The 18163-nt window shown below is 37.3% G+C and overlaps 1 protein-coding gene and 1 long non-coding RNA gene across 3 annotated transcripts; both read left to right on the forward strand.

The window, feature by feature from the left end:
- The first annotated feature begins 101 nt into the window (after positions 1-101).
- nlrc3 (NLR family CARD domain containing 3) lies at positions 102-10788 on the forward strand. 2 transcript variants are annotated; one of them, XM_004080527.4, is made up of 19 exons: positions 102-292; positions 1770-1933; positions 2172-2435; positions 2626-4372; positions 4447-4533; positions 4739-4822; positions 4947-5030; positions 5099-5182; positions 5258-5341; positions 6212-6295; positions 6401-6484; positions 6582-6665; positions 7919-8002; positions 8754-8837; positions 9045-9128; positions 9305-9388; positions 9757-9840; positions 10084-10167; positions 10242-10788. In XM_004080527.4, exons 2-19 carry the CDS (start codon positions 1813-1815, stop codon positions 10330-10332), a joined length of 3402 nt encoding a protein of 1133 aa, XP_004080575.1. In that variant the 5' UTR covers positions 102-292; positions 1770-1812; the 3' UTR covers positions 10333-10788. The 2 variants fall into 2 exon arrangements, with proteins under 2 accessions (XP_004080575.1, XP_020567822.1); XM_020712163.2 differs by having other exon boundaries at positions 1774-1933.
- A 3231-nt stretch (positions 10789-14019) lies between these two features.
- LOC105356555 lies at positions 14020-14422 on the forward strand. Its single transcript, XR_910669.3, has 2 exons — positions 14020-14153; positions 14235-14422. It is a non-coding gene; the product is annotated as an uncharacterized LOC105356555 (long non-coding RNA).
- The last annotated feature ends 3741 nt before the right edge of the window (positions 14423-18163 follow it).

Genomic DNA, 18163 nt, shown 5'->3' on the forward strand with positions numbered 1-18163 from the left:
CATGCCCAGAATTTTGTTGCATTGCCTGCAAAAACACTGGGGGGGGGTTTTCAGCCAGCTAACCGCAGCACAGGAAGGAAGATGCTGCAGCATGAAACTGGCTCTAGCAGCAGTGATGACTTAAGCTTCAACTCTTTCAGTACTTGTTCATTTGTTTGTAAGTCTTGAACAGGATGCCTGTTGAGGAGTTACCGTGTTCATATTTTCTTTGTTTTCTGCACAAGTGTAAAGATATACCGCTATAGGTTTGCTGTTTGCAACTGACACCACAACCCCATTCAAGAGACCCATGGTGAGTTTTTGTCTTACATTTGCCACAGGGCTTTAGGTTTTAACTTTATTAGCTGGTAAAATCAACCCCAGAGGATTCTGCTACTTTTTTACAGCAAAAAAAACAAAACAAGTTCTGCCCACATATTTATTAAGAACTCCTGATGATCTGTGGTACTTTATAATTTAGACTACCTTATGACAGATGTGTGCACTGTGAAGTATGACATGTCTGATGGGTTTCCTATTTGTGAAATACGTGATGAGCAGCCAAACCACACAGGAAGTCGTTTTTATTTCCTGTTCTTCTCATTGAACTTTGAGCCAAGTCAAAACCTTTGTTTGCACTACTTTTACTTGTAGGTTGTGCACATACATGCAAATAAATTAACTTTAGTCTTAGGCTTTATATCACACATTTTAGTGGAGCAGAGTGTGGAAGCTATACACTAAGTGAATGTTTTCATCTTTTGAATCCGTACTGAGATAGTGTTATTTAAAGATTATGATAGAGGAAGTGCAGAATTGTTTCAAAAAGTATCTTGCACAAAATGGTACAAGCACAAAGGAATTAACAAGATTTATTTTAGCAATCGCGGTAATCCTTGTTATTTATTTATTACGTGTAAAGACTGGATAAATGGGCTTGACTGAAAATTTTTCCCCTCTATGTTAACGCATACCTCAATTTGATCCACAGGAATATGTGAGTCATAGGTTGTTTTTATGTTTTAAAATAAACGTTTCCTTATTGTTAAATAAATTCTATAAACTTCATTATTTAATCTTATTTGACTCATTCTTTGGATGACCAAATTCTGTTTCCTCTACAGTATTTTATTTGGAAGTAGCACTGCTGTTAGGTAGAATTCTAATAACTCTATTTGACTTTTTCTATTGTGAGTATTTTTCTCAACCAAATACAAATGATAAATTATAGGTTAAATTTTCTGATAAAGCAAATTGTAATTTTCAGTCACATTTTTAACGTGTCAGTGAGATTCTCAGTAATTACCACTAATGTTAAAGGACTAACAAAAGGAGAAAACATTGCATCAATAAGTTTATTATTTTGTTTTAAAACTAGTTGTAGTAGCAATAGGTTTACATATGTAAAAAATTGACCTAGAGGTTTGATCACGAGCCTTGAAAATATCCTAATGTTTATAGCCTGGTGTTGAGAGCCTGGATGTTCTGTCTGACTTTATCAAATGAGTCATTTGGTTGTAAAGGTTCATGGTAAAGCATCCACTGCCCTTGGAAAGAGTAAAAAGTGGCTTTCAATGGATTTTAAAAGAAAATACGGATAAGTATGCTTGGAAGTCTAAGCATAAATGCCCTTTTCTTGGAGTTGTTTTTTTTTTTTTATATTTGCATCAATCTACATAAGTACAGACATTCTGAACAGACATCGAAAAGCAAAGTCTTTCATAACTATAAAAGGCACTAAAAAATTTTATAATAATTTTGGTATGCTGCTTATAATTTTTCTCATTAAGACAGAAACAGGACACTTGAGTGTTGAAAGTGTCAAACTTTCTCATGGAGAGGAAACATTATGATTCGATCCTGGACCGAAGCAAGCGAATTACCTGGCAAAACGACTGCTACATTGACCTGCAGTCCACGAGCTCCTCTGCCTCTTTACAAACAAGATCAGAGGGTAAGTATATTTAGTGAGCCTCTTCTTTCCCGATTCAGAGCTTGTCATTTTACAAAAATATTACTCTCTAAACCCAAAGACAACCCAAATTCTAATGCTTTTAAAGACATATTTATTAATTTCAAGTGTGCCAGGTTCTCTAAACAGGATCTCCTACTTTACTAGTTGATTTGTAATTTTTCAGTATTTAGAATTTTAAAGTTCTTAGTTTTTTTTTTTGTTTTCGCTTTTTGTGCAGATCTGGGCTGGGTCCTAAAACACCAAAACCAGCTACGAAGCTTTCTTACCAAACCCTTTCTGGAGGAAATCTTGACCCACCTGAAAAAGGTGGATGTGCTCACTTTAGCCGAAGAGACCACCATCAAGGAAGCAGGCCAGTTAAAGGACCAGGTTACTGTGCTCACTACTGTTATTACAAGCAAGGAAAGCCAAGGATCTGATGCACTTCAAGGCTTTATAATGAGCTCCAATGCTCCGGTTTCCCAGCTCATCTTAAACTATGGTAATTGACAGGATTAGCTTTGAATTGTTCGGTTTTCAAATGACAAAATGGGGAAAAAAACAGATAATCATGTGGCTCATGGGTGAAAGCAAATATGCAGATGACAAAATGCTTTTATTTTAACTTTTACTTTATTTTTTGGAAACAAAACAAAACAATTTTTGTTACTAATCCTGGTTTCTTTCTGCAGATTCAACGGTGAGGAGACACAAGGATGTTTTGTTGCAACAGTACGAACATTACAGAGAAAGAGATTCAGTCAGCTGCTCCAAACTGAACATATGTTCAAGAACTCTGCTGCTGATTGATGGACTTTCTGACCTCCAACAAAAGGAACATGACCTGATGCAGGTGGGAGTGACTCGAGGAAGGAAAGTCAATCATCTCAGACAGTTAGGGTTGGGAAAACTGTTTGAGCCCCTGACAAGGGTCAGCTTGCCTCCCAGAGTCTCCCTCACAGTTGGGGTGAGCGGCATTGGCAAGACAACATGGGTACGACACTTCATCAGACAGTGGAGCCAAGGTGCTGTTTGCTCCGATTTCCACTTTGTCTTACCTTTTACATTCAGTGAGCTGAACACACTGGAAAAGCTGTCTGCTGAGAAACTTGTCAAAATGGCTTTTCCTTATTTAGCAGATCCAAGTTTGGTTCTCACAAGCCCCTGTCGGACTCTCCTCATCTTTGATGGTTTGGATGAATTCCGATGCAGGTTAAATTTCTCTGATGCCATTCCCTGCAATGACCCAAAGAAAGAAGTGTCCATTGATGACTTGATAACCAACATCATTCGAGGGAATCTGCTCCCAGATGTAGCAGTGTGGGTAACGTCCAGACCAGGAGTGGCTTCACTCATCCCCGGAGGCCTGGTTGACAGAGTGTCTGAGATTCCAGGATTCAGTCCCGACGACATCCAAACCTTCCTTAACCACCACTTCTCAGAAAGGGACTTTGCCAGCAAAATATGGGCCCACCTACAGGCTCACAGTATCTTGATGGTGATGTGCTACATACCATGCATTTGCTGGATAACAGCTGATACTTTGTTGTACATCTTGCAGAGTGGAGCACAGGAGAGCCTTCCCAGGACTTGCACTGGCTTATATGCCCATTTTTGCTACATGAAAGCAGAATTAGGAGAGCCAAGAGGCAGGGAACCCATTAAAACAGAGCAATTTCATGGGAGTAACCGAAAACTACTGGGGAACCTTGGGCGGCTGGCATTTTATGGACTCTTAAAGCACAAATACACCTTCAGCGAGCAAGACCTCAAGGCTTATGGGATAGATTTACAGTTAACTCAAAGCAGTCTTGGTGCTGGAGTCCTCATTCGATTGGAGTCCACCATCCACACAACATATCGATTCACACATTTGACTCTGCAGGAGTTTCTTGCAGCTACATTCTACCACGTTTCCTCCAAGAGAGCCATTTTCGATCTGTTCTCAGAAAGCACCATGTCCTGGCCAAAAATTGGCTTTCAGACCCATTTCCGAAGTGCCTTTCAGCACTCACAACAGGCTGAAGATGGTCACTTGGATGTTTTTGTGCGATTCTTGACAGGCCTGCTCTGCCCAACAGCACTGAAGCCTGTCGCAGGGCTTTTAGCGGCAGGAAAAGATGATGGTAACCAGAAGGTGTGGGCAGCTGGGTTTTTGCAAGGCCTCCTGTCCAGCGGGGAAGCTGTGGTTTCACTGCGCATTGTCAACTTGGCTTATTGCTTACATGAGCTACAACACACCGAGCTGCTGCGGAGTGTCGAGGACGATTTACGGCAAGAAAGCTTGGCTGGAAAGTTAACTCGACCTCACTGTGTTGTCCTGGGCTTCCTGCTGCATGTGTCTCCAGAGTGCAGCGACCAGACCAACCTAACTGGCTCTCTAAACTACTCAACAGTGAAAAGCTTGCTCCCACAACTGCTTTACTGCAGCCACCTCAGGTCAGTATTTCAATGCAGTCAACTAAAGTAAAGCACACATCATAACTTGACAATAAAACTTGCCTCTTGTGCAGGTTAGAGAATAATAACTTCAAAGATGATGTCATGGAACTGCTGGGAAGCCTCCTTAGTGCAAAGGATTGTCATATCCAAAAATTAAGGTGAAATTGCTTTAATTAAAGCTTCAAATAAAACATTTTTAGTTGTAACTATCTTTAAAAAGTGCAATTAAAAGGAGCTAATATTTTTGCTGCATCTGTTTTGTCTTTACGATCAATATCAGGGGATTTTTAACATTGTAGTTGCATTGACTGATCAGATCACTTTGCTCTGTATAAACCCAGCTTATTTTATTCTGTCCCTCAGTTTGGCAGACAATGCTATCAGCAACAAGGGAGCCAAAGCCCTGAGTCGAGCTCTTCTGGTGAATCGTACATTAACATATCTCAAGTGAGATATCTTTCTTTCCTTAAGAATTTAAGTTAACAAGTGGCAAACTCATGTGCTTTTTTGCTCCACACTCATTCCATTTTTTCATATCCTGCATTATAACAATTCTTTTATAAAAATATAGTCTCCGGAACAACAACATTGGGTCTAAAGGTGCAAAGTTCTTGGCAGAGGCTCTGAAAATGAATCAAGTCCTGACATCAATTAAGTGAGTATTGTTTAAGATTCAGGTTTGCTTTGGTGTAATCATCTGGTTAACTATTTTTAACAACTCAGCTTCCAGAACAACAGTATCGAGGAGGAGGGCGCTCAGGCCCTGGCAGAGGTTCTGCAGTGCAATCGCAAGCTGGTGTCTCTGAAGTGAGCAGGGTTTTACCTATTTTTGCATTACTTTAATTACTTTGTTTCATTGAAATCACATTATTTCTGTTTCAGTGTGCGGAAAAATAAAATTGGGGCAGATGGAGCCAAAAGGATTGCAGACGCACTGAAGATGAACCAAACTCTAACAAAGCTAATGTAAAAGTTTGTCCTCTTTCTAATCGTTCTTTGAGGTCAGGAGTCTGGAACCTTTAGCGTAATATGCCATTTGGTCCAGTTTATTGCTGACTAAGATCCTTAAAGTCCCATTTTACTGTTTGGAAAAATAAAATTTATTTACATTTTGAGGCCATTAAGTCAGTTTTTTTATAACAGTGTTACATTTATATAAATATGAGATTTGACAGCAACAAGTGCCTTTCAAAATAATACATCCTCTGTGAAATAATATCCTGCTGCAGTGGATTGGCAATTATACTTCAGACTTTGTCTTTGAAAAGCAACTAGACATAATATAAGAACATTTTAACTTATTATAATCTTGAACTACAATTTGCTTTGTGATCTGACCTAAATGAGCTGCATGTGGCTGTAGAGCTTGCAGCCCCCTGGTTTAAGTCAAAATATAATTTGCTTATTTTCAAACAAAATACAAATGAAGTTTTAAAAAATTGCTTTTTCCCCCCTGTCTTGACATCTTTGCCAAAAGATTTGTTTCTAGCTTTTTTTTTTTCGTTTTTTTTTTTTTTTTTCCCGTGTAGTAAATAATTTCATAGTCACTGGAGCATTTGCTTTGGAATAGCAGCACAAAATAAAAAAGTAATCTTAGCACTTCATGCATCTCATTAAAGAAGAAGAGTCAATAATAAGTATTCATGTCCAAATTAGGCACATTATAAAAAATAAATTTGTTTACTAATTTTCCTTTATACTTTGGTTAAAAACTATTAAAATGTTTACAGTTTAAATGTTGAAGCATTGTCTGTTCTTTACATTTTGCAAAAATATTCGCTCTAAGTAGACTTTTCTTTTATGATGTGCTTAGCTGTGTCTCATTGTCTTCTGCAGACTTTGCAGTAACCAGCTGGGGGACAAAGGAACCGTCGCTCTGGCCGAAGCGTTAAAACTCAACCAAACTCTTCTCTCACTCCAGTCAGTCTCTGGTTTTCAATTTTAGAGTTCACCCTCTTTAAAAGTCGTTCAGGAATGGCCCCTTTTACTGTGAACATGAGTGACCACCTTTCTCTTGTTCTGCAGACTTCAAAGCAACTCAATCAGCAACAGAGGAATGACTGCACTGACCAAAGCCCTCAGGTTCAACCACGGTCTAGTAACCTTGAAGTGAGCATTAAAATGAAAATCTTTTTGTTGCCAAATGGTATTACACCCAGTACTGCAATCGATTTCACTTTCTTTTGCATGCTTTGTGTATCATCAGTCTCAGAGAGAACTCAATTGGGATTGAAGGAGCAAAGAACATGGCCCAGGCGCTCAAGGAGAACAACTCTCTGCAAAATCTGGAGTAAGTTGCCTTTTCACTTTAAGTGCAATTGTAATTTTTTTTTTTTTTTAAAAAAAAGCCCAGATGAGAGTGTGACTGTTGTTCTGTAATAATGCTTTAAAGTAGCTTGCCAGTAGCTGTAACGCTTTGGTTTTATTGGTTTAACACTTAAAGTTTTTTACATCTATCACAATTTTGCCACATGGTGACACCTAGCCAGAAAACAGCTGAATACGTTTTAAACACAGGTTTTTAAAGTTATAACAGCCGTGAACATAATATCCTGTAAATGCTAAAAATGTTTTCTAAAATAAAAACACATTTTAATTTAAGATTTATTGCAATAAATATGCAGTGATAAACAATAAGAACACAAAATCAAAGTAAAAAGATAAAATAAGAACTCAACAAGGTTAATTTTCTGAATTTAAACTAATTTTTTTTTAACTTTTACACATATGTGTGTGGCACAAATATAGATAAAATAAAGACTGTTGAGTTTTTACTTATTTTGCATCTTTAATAATATTTCATAAGCACTATATTTTGGTGTCCACAGCTGAGAACTATGAGGTTCCATTTTTGCCAAAAATCTGTTTTTGTGTCCACTGTCTATGTCTTTGGTCGTCTCACTTTGTCGTCAGGACTTAGCAACCGTTGCTACTGTCGATAGCTACTGTCATAGAGAACATCCCACTAATGAGTTTAAATATATTCGCCTCTTAGCAAACAGCAGCTTTATCAAACTGAGCCAAAATTAAAAAAAAAAACTCAGCTCCCAAGGAAGCCAACTGGTTGTTATGACTTCAAACAAATCGCTGTCTTTCTGTAACTCGTGTTTTGTCTGGTATGTGACTGTCCAAAGGGAAACTAGGACAGCAGAAGAAGGGAGAATCCCTGTGCCAAAGATCAGTTTGTCCCTCTTTAAAGCCAATCCCATTTTCTTTTATTCAAAAAGGCTATTGACACTCTGTGAAATCCTTTTCTTTAAGCTGCTGTTACAGACTTTTTTTCTGGAAATAAACCATGCCATGAATCTGAATCTGTAATTATTTCACCTTCTGAAAAATAATCAATTTCCTTTATTTACCAAGCACAGACAAAAGGGAGGAAAATGGTCCTTTGTACAGAAATAATAAAACTCATAAAATCCCTGCAAAATGACTATGAGTAAAAGGAAGGGACTAACTTAAAGTGGACAGCTTCAGATGATTTTACAGCAAAGAGATTGTATTATTTGTTCATTGTTGTGTGTTTGTGTTTCCTTCTCCCAGTCTCACGGCCAATTTATTACATGATGAAGGTGTTCAGGCGATATCTGCAGCAATCAAATTTAATCAAGGACTCACCTCTCTGCAGTAAGTTGGATTTGCTGTAGAACAACACAGAAATTAAGGATAGCTTAATTTTTAAAATATCCAAATGAAATAGGAATTTTTCAGTCTAAAGCTACGTTCACTCCACCCTCAGCAACAGCCTCCAAAGCTGCCACTTCCAAAGAAAAGTCTAGGTAAACATGCGTAAATGCGTGTTTCGACACTCCATGTTCAAAAACCTCGCGTTCAAGTGTTGCTAGGCAAGTTTCTACGGGCGTTTTGCACAAAATGCGCAGCCACTCAACGCACGTTGAAAGTTAAACTAGGTGAAATTTTGACCAATCAGGGACTCCGATTTAGTAGTGACGTATGGATAGTGCCCTTTCAAATCACAGAAAAATAATCATGGAGGAGAAATTATTAGCTGTTTGTTCCCGTCTGGAATTATATGACACCAAGTCTTTCATATTCAGGGATAGAGCTGCGAAAGAAAAAGCCTGGAGCAAGATTCATGAGATCTGCACCACTTTGACATTTTACAACAAGCCTCTTCCAACTGTAGGTGTTGGACTTGTGCTAGTAAAGAGTAGAAAAAGAAGAAGTAGTCCATACCTGCTTGTCCAGAGTGAACACCATGGGGTAAATGCACGTTCAAGAACAAGCATCAAGTACCTGGTGTGAGTGTAGCTTGAAAGGATGAAGCAGGAATACTTTACTAACATCAGCTCACTGTTTAAATCCACGTTTTTTCATGAAGAACATGTTGAAGTGTCTATTTTTTTGCTTTTCACAGTCTCCAGTGGAATTTCATCAAGTCCACAGCCACTAAAGTTTTGGCCAACGCACTTATGTCCAATGCCACAATAAAGCTGTTAGAGTAAGGCCAATACACTTCATTCACTCACTATCCTAATTGCATTGATCTCCTCTAACCTACTTCATTGTGCATGCCAGCATCAGTGTGAGTAGCTGCAGGCTGCCACCACTGTTTGAAACTGCAACAAAACACTAAAACAACATTTAATTTCAGAGTTAGAGACTGTTTCTAATGTTTGTCTATCTTTTGTCTTCATTCTTCCTTCAGTCTGCAGGAAAATGCAATCGGAAATGAGGGTGTCATTTTTCTTGCAGAAGCTCTGAAAGTCAACACTTCACTGCAGACGTTATGGTTGGCATAAACAATTTTCTGCCCTGACTGATCCAATTATTTTTTCCAAGCCTTGAATATAAAATAAAGGAAATATTATGATGTGTTGTTAAATACAGAGAAACAGAAAGAATGAATTAAAAAAAGAAAAAAGGTAATTTTCTCCCCCCCATGGTTTTGATTTTTATGCTGCTCAGTCTTCAGGGAGTATCGGCTGGGACCAGTGGAGCCGTGGCACTGGCAGAAGCTCTGATGGAGAATCAATCTCTGCAGACATTAGAGTGAGGCAAACCTCTCCATGGTGTTGAACTGCTTATTATTGTTTTAAACATTCAATGATATGCAGTGACATGATCTTTATACAGTTGCTAGTTTTAAAATCAGTGGGATCCCCAGCAAGTTCACTGGCTGCTTATTTTAAGCCTTTTTTTTACTTCATTGTATCACATTAGAATTAATTTCTTGTTGTTTATCAAGGTAACTTTAAATACTTTAATTTAAATGAGTCATTTTTATATTTCACCTTTTGTTGGAGGTAGTCTAGAGAGTACCAGAGTTCTTAAGCATCCGGTTTGAGTCCAATGTTTGTGTTGTGTTTTTTATTTTTATTTTATTTGACCTTCAGTCTGTTGCCCTCTATCCTTTTCAGTCTCCGTGGAAACAGTATAGGGATGGAGGGAGCTAAGGCCCTGGCCAATGCTCTGAAATGTAACAGAAGTCTGAAGTCCTTGAAGTAAGTATTTGTCCATTTTAATTTAAACTACAATCTGTCCCTTTTAAATAATTACAGTTCCTTTTAACTTTTGAGAATGTTTCAAATTAGCAATTATTTATTGACATGTGAACGTGTTCATTGAACGTGTTTAATTTAGAAATAAATTTTCTGCAAAGCAGCTGGAAGTTCATAAACATGCTGTTCACCAGATACATTTTTCAAATTGAGTGTCTGAATAATTGATTAATAAAAAATCCTCAGTCTGCAGGAGAACTCTTTAGGCATGGACGGAGCCATATTCATTGCAACAGCTTTGAAGGGAAACCACCAATTGGCGTATATCAAGTATGATTTCTTAAGTACATGTTTGTTGGTTTATTCCTGTGCTCCTGTATCTTAATTAAAACTGTGTTTTTTAGCTTGCAGGGTAACGGCATTGGAGAATCGGGAGCAAAAGTCATCTCTGATGCAATAAGAGCAACTGCACTGAGCTGTGTGGTGGATATCTAACTGAGAAAGATCTTTGATTAAGAGAAGATGAGCATGCTGTGCAGACATTACAGTGTTATTACTTTGATACTTGATGCAGAAGCTAAATAATATTTAAACAAACTTTAACATATTCCTTTATGAATGTTATTCTAATATATTTTTCTAACTATAAGTAAATTTATATTTTCACAGATATAAAAAAAACAACAAATAAAGAGATTCTATTGAAACGTTGTCATTCTAAATTAGACTTAATTCATGCACAATGTTAGAATGTCCTAGTAAAGATGTCATTCCTTGTATTTGCCATTTTTGCACACTTTATTTGTTTTTACATTAAAATAAAATGAAACGATATACTTAAAGTTGTTATATTTTTTAAACAGGGCCTCAACTTGAAAGTTATGAAGTTGTCGCCTGTTTTATGATCCTAAAGATCCAATTTTATTTTAAAAATTAAATATTTTAACTAAACTGTTTGCCATCTGTGTCTTATTCCCGTGATTACATAATTGACTTGTTTATAATCACCACAATAAGCGGGTTCTGATTTTCTATTAATTATTACCATTTGGCTTTATACTCCTTTGTTCTCAGTGTATCAAAACCTAAATCTCATAACAATATATACGTAATTTGACATTAGTTGTGAAACGTCCCTTGATCGTCTCTCATACAATCACTTAAATAATAAAAGTGGCTCTGTCAGTAATATTTAAATCTCTATCACCACCAATCTTTGATTAAAAAATAAAATAAAATAAAAAATAAAAAAAGGAAAAAAAACTCAACCTGTTTTCCATAGAAATTCTTCCTGGCACAGGGTGTGGGTACGTTAATCAGTACATGTATTCACAGTTTTATTACAATGACTTTATACTTTTATACTTACCTTCAACTTATAAATCAGGTTGTCTGAACTCAGAAATGTCTGTGATGCAGAAATTTCACTTTATTCTTTCCAAAGCTGTAATATATCTTTTATTTGGATAAACACATATTCTTTCAATTCCGTCATACAGGAAAGACAAATCTGTAAAAAAAGAGTTAGCCAAAGAGAATAACCATTTTAATGGACCAGTCTTTCAGGATAATTTCCGCATTATCTAGCTTTATGTGTGTCAAAATTCAATTTGAAATGCAAACTCTCAGACGCTCATCAGGGTGGGCCTCCCACATCCCTAAATTTGCTAAATTCTACTTCCTTTAGTCAACCAATTAAAAAATTTAAAGACTAACCAAACCAACTGACCAATGGAATTGTTTGGCGTCCGAGGTTGGAGAAGAGAATGTGCTATCTGCTAATGAATTTGCTTTGGTATGACCACAACTGCATTTGCTGCTGTTAAGCGCAATGCAAAAGAAAATGCATTAGACCAGGGAGGCGCTGTTTTGCAATTTCCTTTGAATTTTACACAAAAACTGCACTGCATTTTACAATGCAATAGATTTTAAGTTACTGTACTTTAAAATAAATTTAAAGCAAACCATGTATTGAAATGTCATTTCTAATATTGAATTGTAAATTGCAAAATGCATTGTCATTTGAAATATGACATAAAAAAGCCATGAAAATTTAAAATGCAATTTAATTTTTTTATATATTTTTTTTATTGCTATGTTATTTGTAAATTTAGATAGTGACTTCTAAATTGCAAAATGTATTTTTATATTCCGAGCCTGAATTGCATATTAAATTGTCAATTGCAAAATGCATATTACTTTGAATTATGACTAAAAAAAAAAAACGTCCATAAAAATCTTTATACGTATAGACATACAAGTCAAAACATTGTTTTTAAGTTTAAGCTTTAAAATAAAGCTTTTAGTTAAACTGCTTTAATAGTACCGTTTCTTTTGTATTTCCAAAAGTTCTGTGGGTTTTTTTTTAAATCTGTCAATCAATGCAGTGCATTCATTTCCATGGAGAAATTCATGGGGGTTTTAAGCTCATAATGGGCAAACGTCTGTAAAAATGTTACATACACCACAGGTTATTCGCTGAAGCCTCACCAGCATCTGTTAAACGGTCTCAAGATAATCAAACACCAAGAGAAACATTTGTAATAAACAGTTTTCCCCTTGTGTCCTGAATGAAAACAATATTAACAGGAGTGCAAATGTACAATGACTCAATTTACTTAAGGGAGGTCTCAGGTGTTTTTGTGCAGGGTCTAATAAATACAATGGCTCACTGGGACCAGCACTTTAGATTTAAAGATAGGAGGTAATTGCTTTAAAATTAGACAGGTCTTACAGTGCTTGCCTCAAACGTTGAGTTTCTTTTATATTCACACACAAAAGAAACTGCTTAAAAATTCCCAGCTTAGATCCATTTGAATTGCGTTCAAACTGAGACTTTCTTAATTTTCAGCTTTCTTTTAGTACAAAAATCCTTACAAAGTAAAGGGAGAATTTTTAAAGTTCTACAAAGTCTGAATTTTACTTGAGGAAAGTTAAACCGTTGGTGGAGGTCTGTCAGTGAATTCTTAGTTGCTTTTATTTCAACCGTAGACACAACAGCCTTTTCAGCTGTTTAATTCTGGAAGCCAAGGGAATCTTGCATAGGGAACAAAGATTTTAATTAAAACAAGTAATCTGACGCTCTTTTTTATGGTTTCCTCCTTGTTTTTCTATCTGATTTGTTGCGTCCAGGTTGGCTGTGACTTCTCCTGGAAGCCCTGCCGTCCCTTGGTTCTGCTGAAAGTCGTCACTGGAATTATTAATTAACTAGGTTTCATTAAGGAGGTGCTTTACTCTATTCTGAGCTCCACTGTGTTTTCTGTATTTACTTGTGCAATTTTCCTAGTGAAATGCTGAGGATTTCTCTAGTTTTTTCATTTGACCTTTCCCCTACGCTTGTGGTGATCTTTTGTCATTAAATCTTTTGGAACTTCACTAGTTGGGTTCAATTTCTGTATGCGCTTGCGTTTCCTCCTACTGACCAGCTGTGACATTTTTTTTAATTGTAACAGCTTAAACGGTCTTGCAAACTGTAAGAACCATCAAAAAGTTAAACCCTATTAATATTTATAATGGAAATTAAACACAACCCACTTCTCTTGTCTTTAGGCTACTGCTGCTACCAACACAAAAATCACGTTTTTGAGCTTTTTAACATGTTCTTGTGGCATTTTTCTGATGATGGAAAATATAAGTGAAGAAAATCAGGCTTATGCTGTACTTACGGAGTAAAATAGTACATTTTTGTTATTGTTGTGCATCATCATGGCTTAATTACTGTAAATGTCGATTTCTTTGCACAAATTCTCACCTTTGACCAGGTACCAGAATAACTTGTGTACATAATGTGACTAATGAATGCAGCTTCTTTAGTTTCCATGCACGCGTTTTGGTCTGCTTCTCCTACATGATAGAGAGTATTCCGGTAAAATCAACTGAAAATGGAATCATAACTTGTGGAAGGGGTAGGTGCCTGCAGGAGAAAATGAATGGTGTAGTAATTGGTTGGAGGGTGCAACTTATCAGTTTCTTCTTCTCTAATGCTTCCATGTTTTGGCCCTGGGACTCACTACTAACATGGACAGCAATATATTTATTTCCCTTAATCTCTCCAAGTATTTAAGAGAAGGGCCTGTGGCACATGGGGGATTGGATTTTGACTTTGGAGCAAGACCTGACACATAACTTTTAAAAATATAATTTTAACAGAAACATTATGACAAAATGAAAGCTTTGACTGTCATGGCACCTCTGTCATCCCCGCCCCTCTGCTCTGCTCCTGACTCCACCAGCTGTGACCAATTCACCCTCATCAACTCTGCCCTTCTTAAGGAGACCCAGCTCCACAACTCATCGCCAGATCGTTACCCCTTATGGTGACTAACCTGGTCTCAGTCTCGCTCATGTTTATGCATCCTATGCTGATCTTGCAACTAACCTTACTATTCCTGTCCCAGGATTCCTGCTCGCCAGTGTCACCTGTGTGGAAGTCAGTTCGAGCCCCCCTGCTGTTCTGGAAATACCACCCTCTGCTAGCCGCGCTACTACCTCCAGCCACGCCTCAAGCTTCGCTCCTCTCTGGATCACATTCACGCCAGCAACATCTTCCTGGAAGGAAAGAATAAAAACCCTTTCTTACCTCTCATCTACCTGCGTCTTCATTCTGGGTTCCAGCATCTGGGTCTGCCGCTCCTCCGAATCATGACATTGACATTCTCTTGACATTAATCCACAAATTTGCAGGTTGAATACAGATTTTTCTTTCTACCAATGATTGGTTGGTGGGTTGTGCCTCTCACGGAGATTCAGTCTTCCTTGACTCTAATAGATGGACAGGAATGTTACATTTCTAAAATCACCTGATGTGCATAGGCACTCCAAAAATCCAAACATCTCAAAATCTAGAACTCAAGGTTATTTCTTTGTGCAAATATGGTTTAAAATCTTCCACAGGTTCTAATATTGGAAAGGAAAGCAATTTTATCATAGTCTTTCTAAAATTAACTTCTGTTTTTATCTATAAAAGACAACATTGGCTTCATATGGTTGTTTAAAGGTTAATCCTCCTAAGTGTAAAACAGAAGTTTCTAAATCAAGGCAATTTTAAAAAGTAACATAATGAAAACACATTTTAATTGAAGAAAGCCACTTTAATGGGTTTTTGTGTGTGTGTAAGTTCATAAATTTAGCTGTTTAAAACCTACTGACACTCCCCTGCATCCATGATTATATGGAAAAGACCAGTCGCTGTGCCTCTAGAGCAGAGGCAGAGCTCTGGCAGCTTTAGGTTCTGTCTCGCTCTGAATCATTCAGGACTAAGCTTCCTCGGCATCGTCTCTCCCAGAGCATCTCTGGATCAATCTGATGTAAGTCAATGTCTTTTATCATTTCTTGATCTTAAGAACTGCTTACAGAAAATTGTTTGACAAATGGGATTATTGACGTGTTCCTGTCAGTGCGATACTGCAATCACAGTTAGAAAATAGAGCTTTGTTTAAAAAATCAAGGCTGTAATTTATTCATTTGCTCATGTATAACTGAAAAATTAAGAAAGGTACATGATGTGGGAAATCATATAAAAATATTGGATAAGACTGCAGTTGGACTTTTTTTGTTTTCTTACATTGTTTAAAAAAATGAAGCCTTTTTACTTTTATAGTACGTTGTTTTTCTTCTTTTAGTTTTCTGATCATCTCTGGCTGTTTTGTTTCGATAACTTAATTTTTGCTTCAAATCAGATTTTCTTCTATGAAAATTATGACCACTTTTGATAGCCATTGCTTACGGACTGAAAATAAAGAATTGTTGTTTTTTTTACAGAGGCTTATGATAAATTGAGGTGAACAGAAATCGTTAAAATAACAAGAGAAAATGCTTGAAGCGTCAAACATTTGTTACAATTGGAGTTAAATAAAATTTAACACAGGAATTGACCTTCAACTAAAGCATCTTCTACAAAAGGGTACTTTTAAATGCTAACTGTTGATGTGGAACAGTAAAGATCCTGAGTGTGCTTATGCCCTACACAAATATATCTGAAAAAGTGCAAAAAATAAGAATCTGAAGCCAAATAATGTAATTCTTGCAAAAGCCATCATTAAAACTGCACAAAAAGCTTGGATAAATGCTAAATGCTGAATCGGCTTGTGGACCACATGGTCCACATGGTCCACTGCTGAAGTTCAAACCAAGCATCAGAATGGGGAAGAAAGGAGATTTAAGAGACTTTGAACATGGCATGGTTGTTGGTGGCACACGGACTGTATTTCAGAAACTTCTGATCAACCAGGATTTTCACCCACAACCATCTCTAGGATTTACAGAGAATGATCCAAAATAGGGAAAATATCAGTGAGCAGTTCTGTGGGTGGAAATGCCTTGTTGATGCTAGAGGTCAGAGGAGGATGGCCAGACTGGTTCCACCTGCTAGAATGGCAACAGTGACTCAAAGAACCACTGGTTACAAGATGGGCAGATGGGCTACAGCAGCAGAAGTGCACACCAGGTGCCAGGTTCAAGAACAGAAAACTGCGACCACAATTTACACACTTTGCTCACCAAAATTGGATAGTACTTTGTCCATATTGGCATGATAGTTTGGTCCATATTTGGTCCTTAATTTGTCCATATTATCACATTTCTCACCAAGGATTCTGAAGGCAAAGCAAGGTGCACTAGCAAGGTGTAAAGTGGCCAGTGAGTGAAGATGAAACTTACTGAACAGAGATCATGTTACAGGGAAGCAACTCAACGGTTCCTTTTTACAGGACTGCATGTGGAATTTTTATTGTGTTTTATTGTGTTTTATTGTGTTATTGTGTTGTTTATTATCAAATTTGATTTGCAAAAAGCCATTTAGATTTTATAAAATCGTCACCTGATTATCAACTAAAACAAAGCCTAATCATGTGTGTGTCTTTTCTTGTTCTTGCATGTTATTAACATAAATGTGGAAAAAATATAACTAAAATGTAATTGTAATAACAATTGTTTGTTGTATTCAGTCTTGGCAAAAGTCATAAATGCATCATTATGTGCATGTCTCTGTTTTTCTTTTTTTGCCCAGTCGAGGATGGGTGGGTTGATTTTAATGAAGACTGAAAAACGAGCTCAGTTTTACATGGTTCAACACGCCGCAGGCTGTGATTGTCAAATGTCGAGACAAATGCCACCAGAGTTTCGACAATTTTCGCTGCAAAGACCCTTGAGGCTGAGCTGCTGTGAGTGTGGTCTCACCATTGGGCTTTCATTAACCTGAGGGGTGCCAACCAACTTCCCTTCACTTCTTTCAAATGCATTACTCTGCTGCCAATGTGGTCCTGACTTAACCCTAACGTTATTTGTCCAAAATTAAACCAAAGGAAAATGAAGACCTTAATGCATCGTCTGCAAGTGAATGCATCAGAATGGAGGGGGGCAACTGGGCAAGTTGAAATGGGCGAAGGGAACTGGGCAAGGGAAATGGGCAAGCCCATTTCAGTTGCTGTGTCACAACATAGTTTTTTTCAAACTGCTGGATTTTATCTGCTCCTAAATCAGGGCCAAAAACACTATTTTTATTGGAGTAGGTCTTCATTTATGTTTTAACTTGCCTTGTTCAGCAGCTGAGCAAACAGATGAGAGCTGAAGGCCTCTTCTGACTCATGAGGTGTATATTTGTATAAACCCCTTTTGTATTTGTGGCTAAACTTTATTTTCATTGATTACATTTTTGCATACATTTCTTGTTGGACCGGATGGAAAAGAGAGGAGAGAAGGAAAGAGTGGGATGTTAGAGATGGGGGATAAGGGTACAAAAGATAGGGGAGAAAGAAAGATGAATAGAGAAGTATGACAGTAGAATCACAAAGCAACAAGTTGCTGGAAGTTTATCATTATCACTGTCAGGTGTAGATGTTAATCAATAGGGGCGGGGCCTGTCCACAGACACACTCAAATATTACAAACATACCTGACGGCTCCAAAGATCTTCACATTCAACATGTACATAATACTAAAACTGCTTACACGCACATACTCATGCATACAAACAAACACATGTCAAGAATCCCATTCCGCCACGCAGACTATTTGTGCCAAGGTGAGCTGGCACCTGTGCTCAGGTGAGTATTTATGTTCTGCTTATGACAACAGTGGTGGCAGCCCGGCTAACCAATCTTCCATCAGAGTAAAAGGAATAAAATACCAGATCCTACTGTGAATATTATAGTCAAACTGTGAAGTACTTGCAGAACTTGGAAGAATGACAAACTTTAGCACACTTGGGCTATAGTTTTAGACTGCTTAAATGTCACCTTCGTATATGTAGGATGTTCCTCCTCAGTCAGAAATCTTCAAGGACATTTGGATTGTAAAGAATAATCACTGTTCTGCCAGACAAGTGACT

Source organism: Oryzias latipes, chromosome 19 (assembly GCF_002234675.1).
Source record: "Oryzias latipes chromosome 19, ASM223467v1".
In the NCBI taxonomy this organism is placed as follows: domain Eukaryota; kingdom Metazoa; phylum Chordata; class Actinopteri; order Beloniformes; family Adrianichthyidae; genus Oryzias; species Oryzias latipes.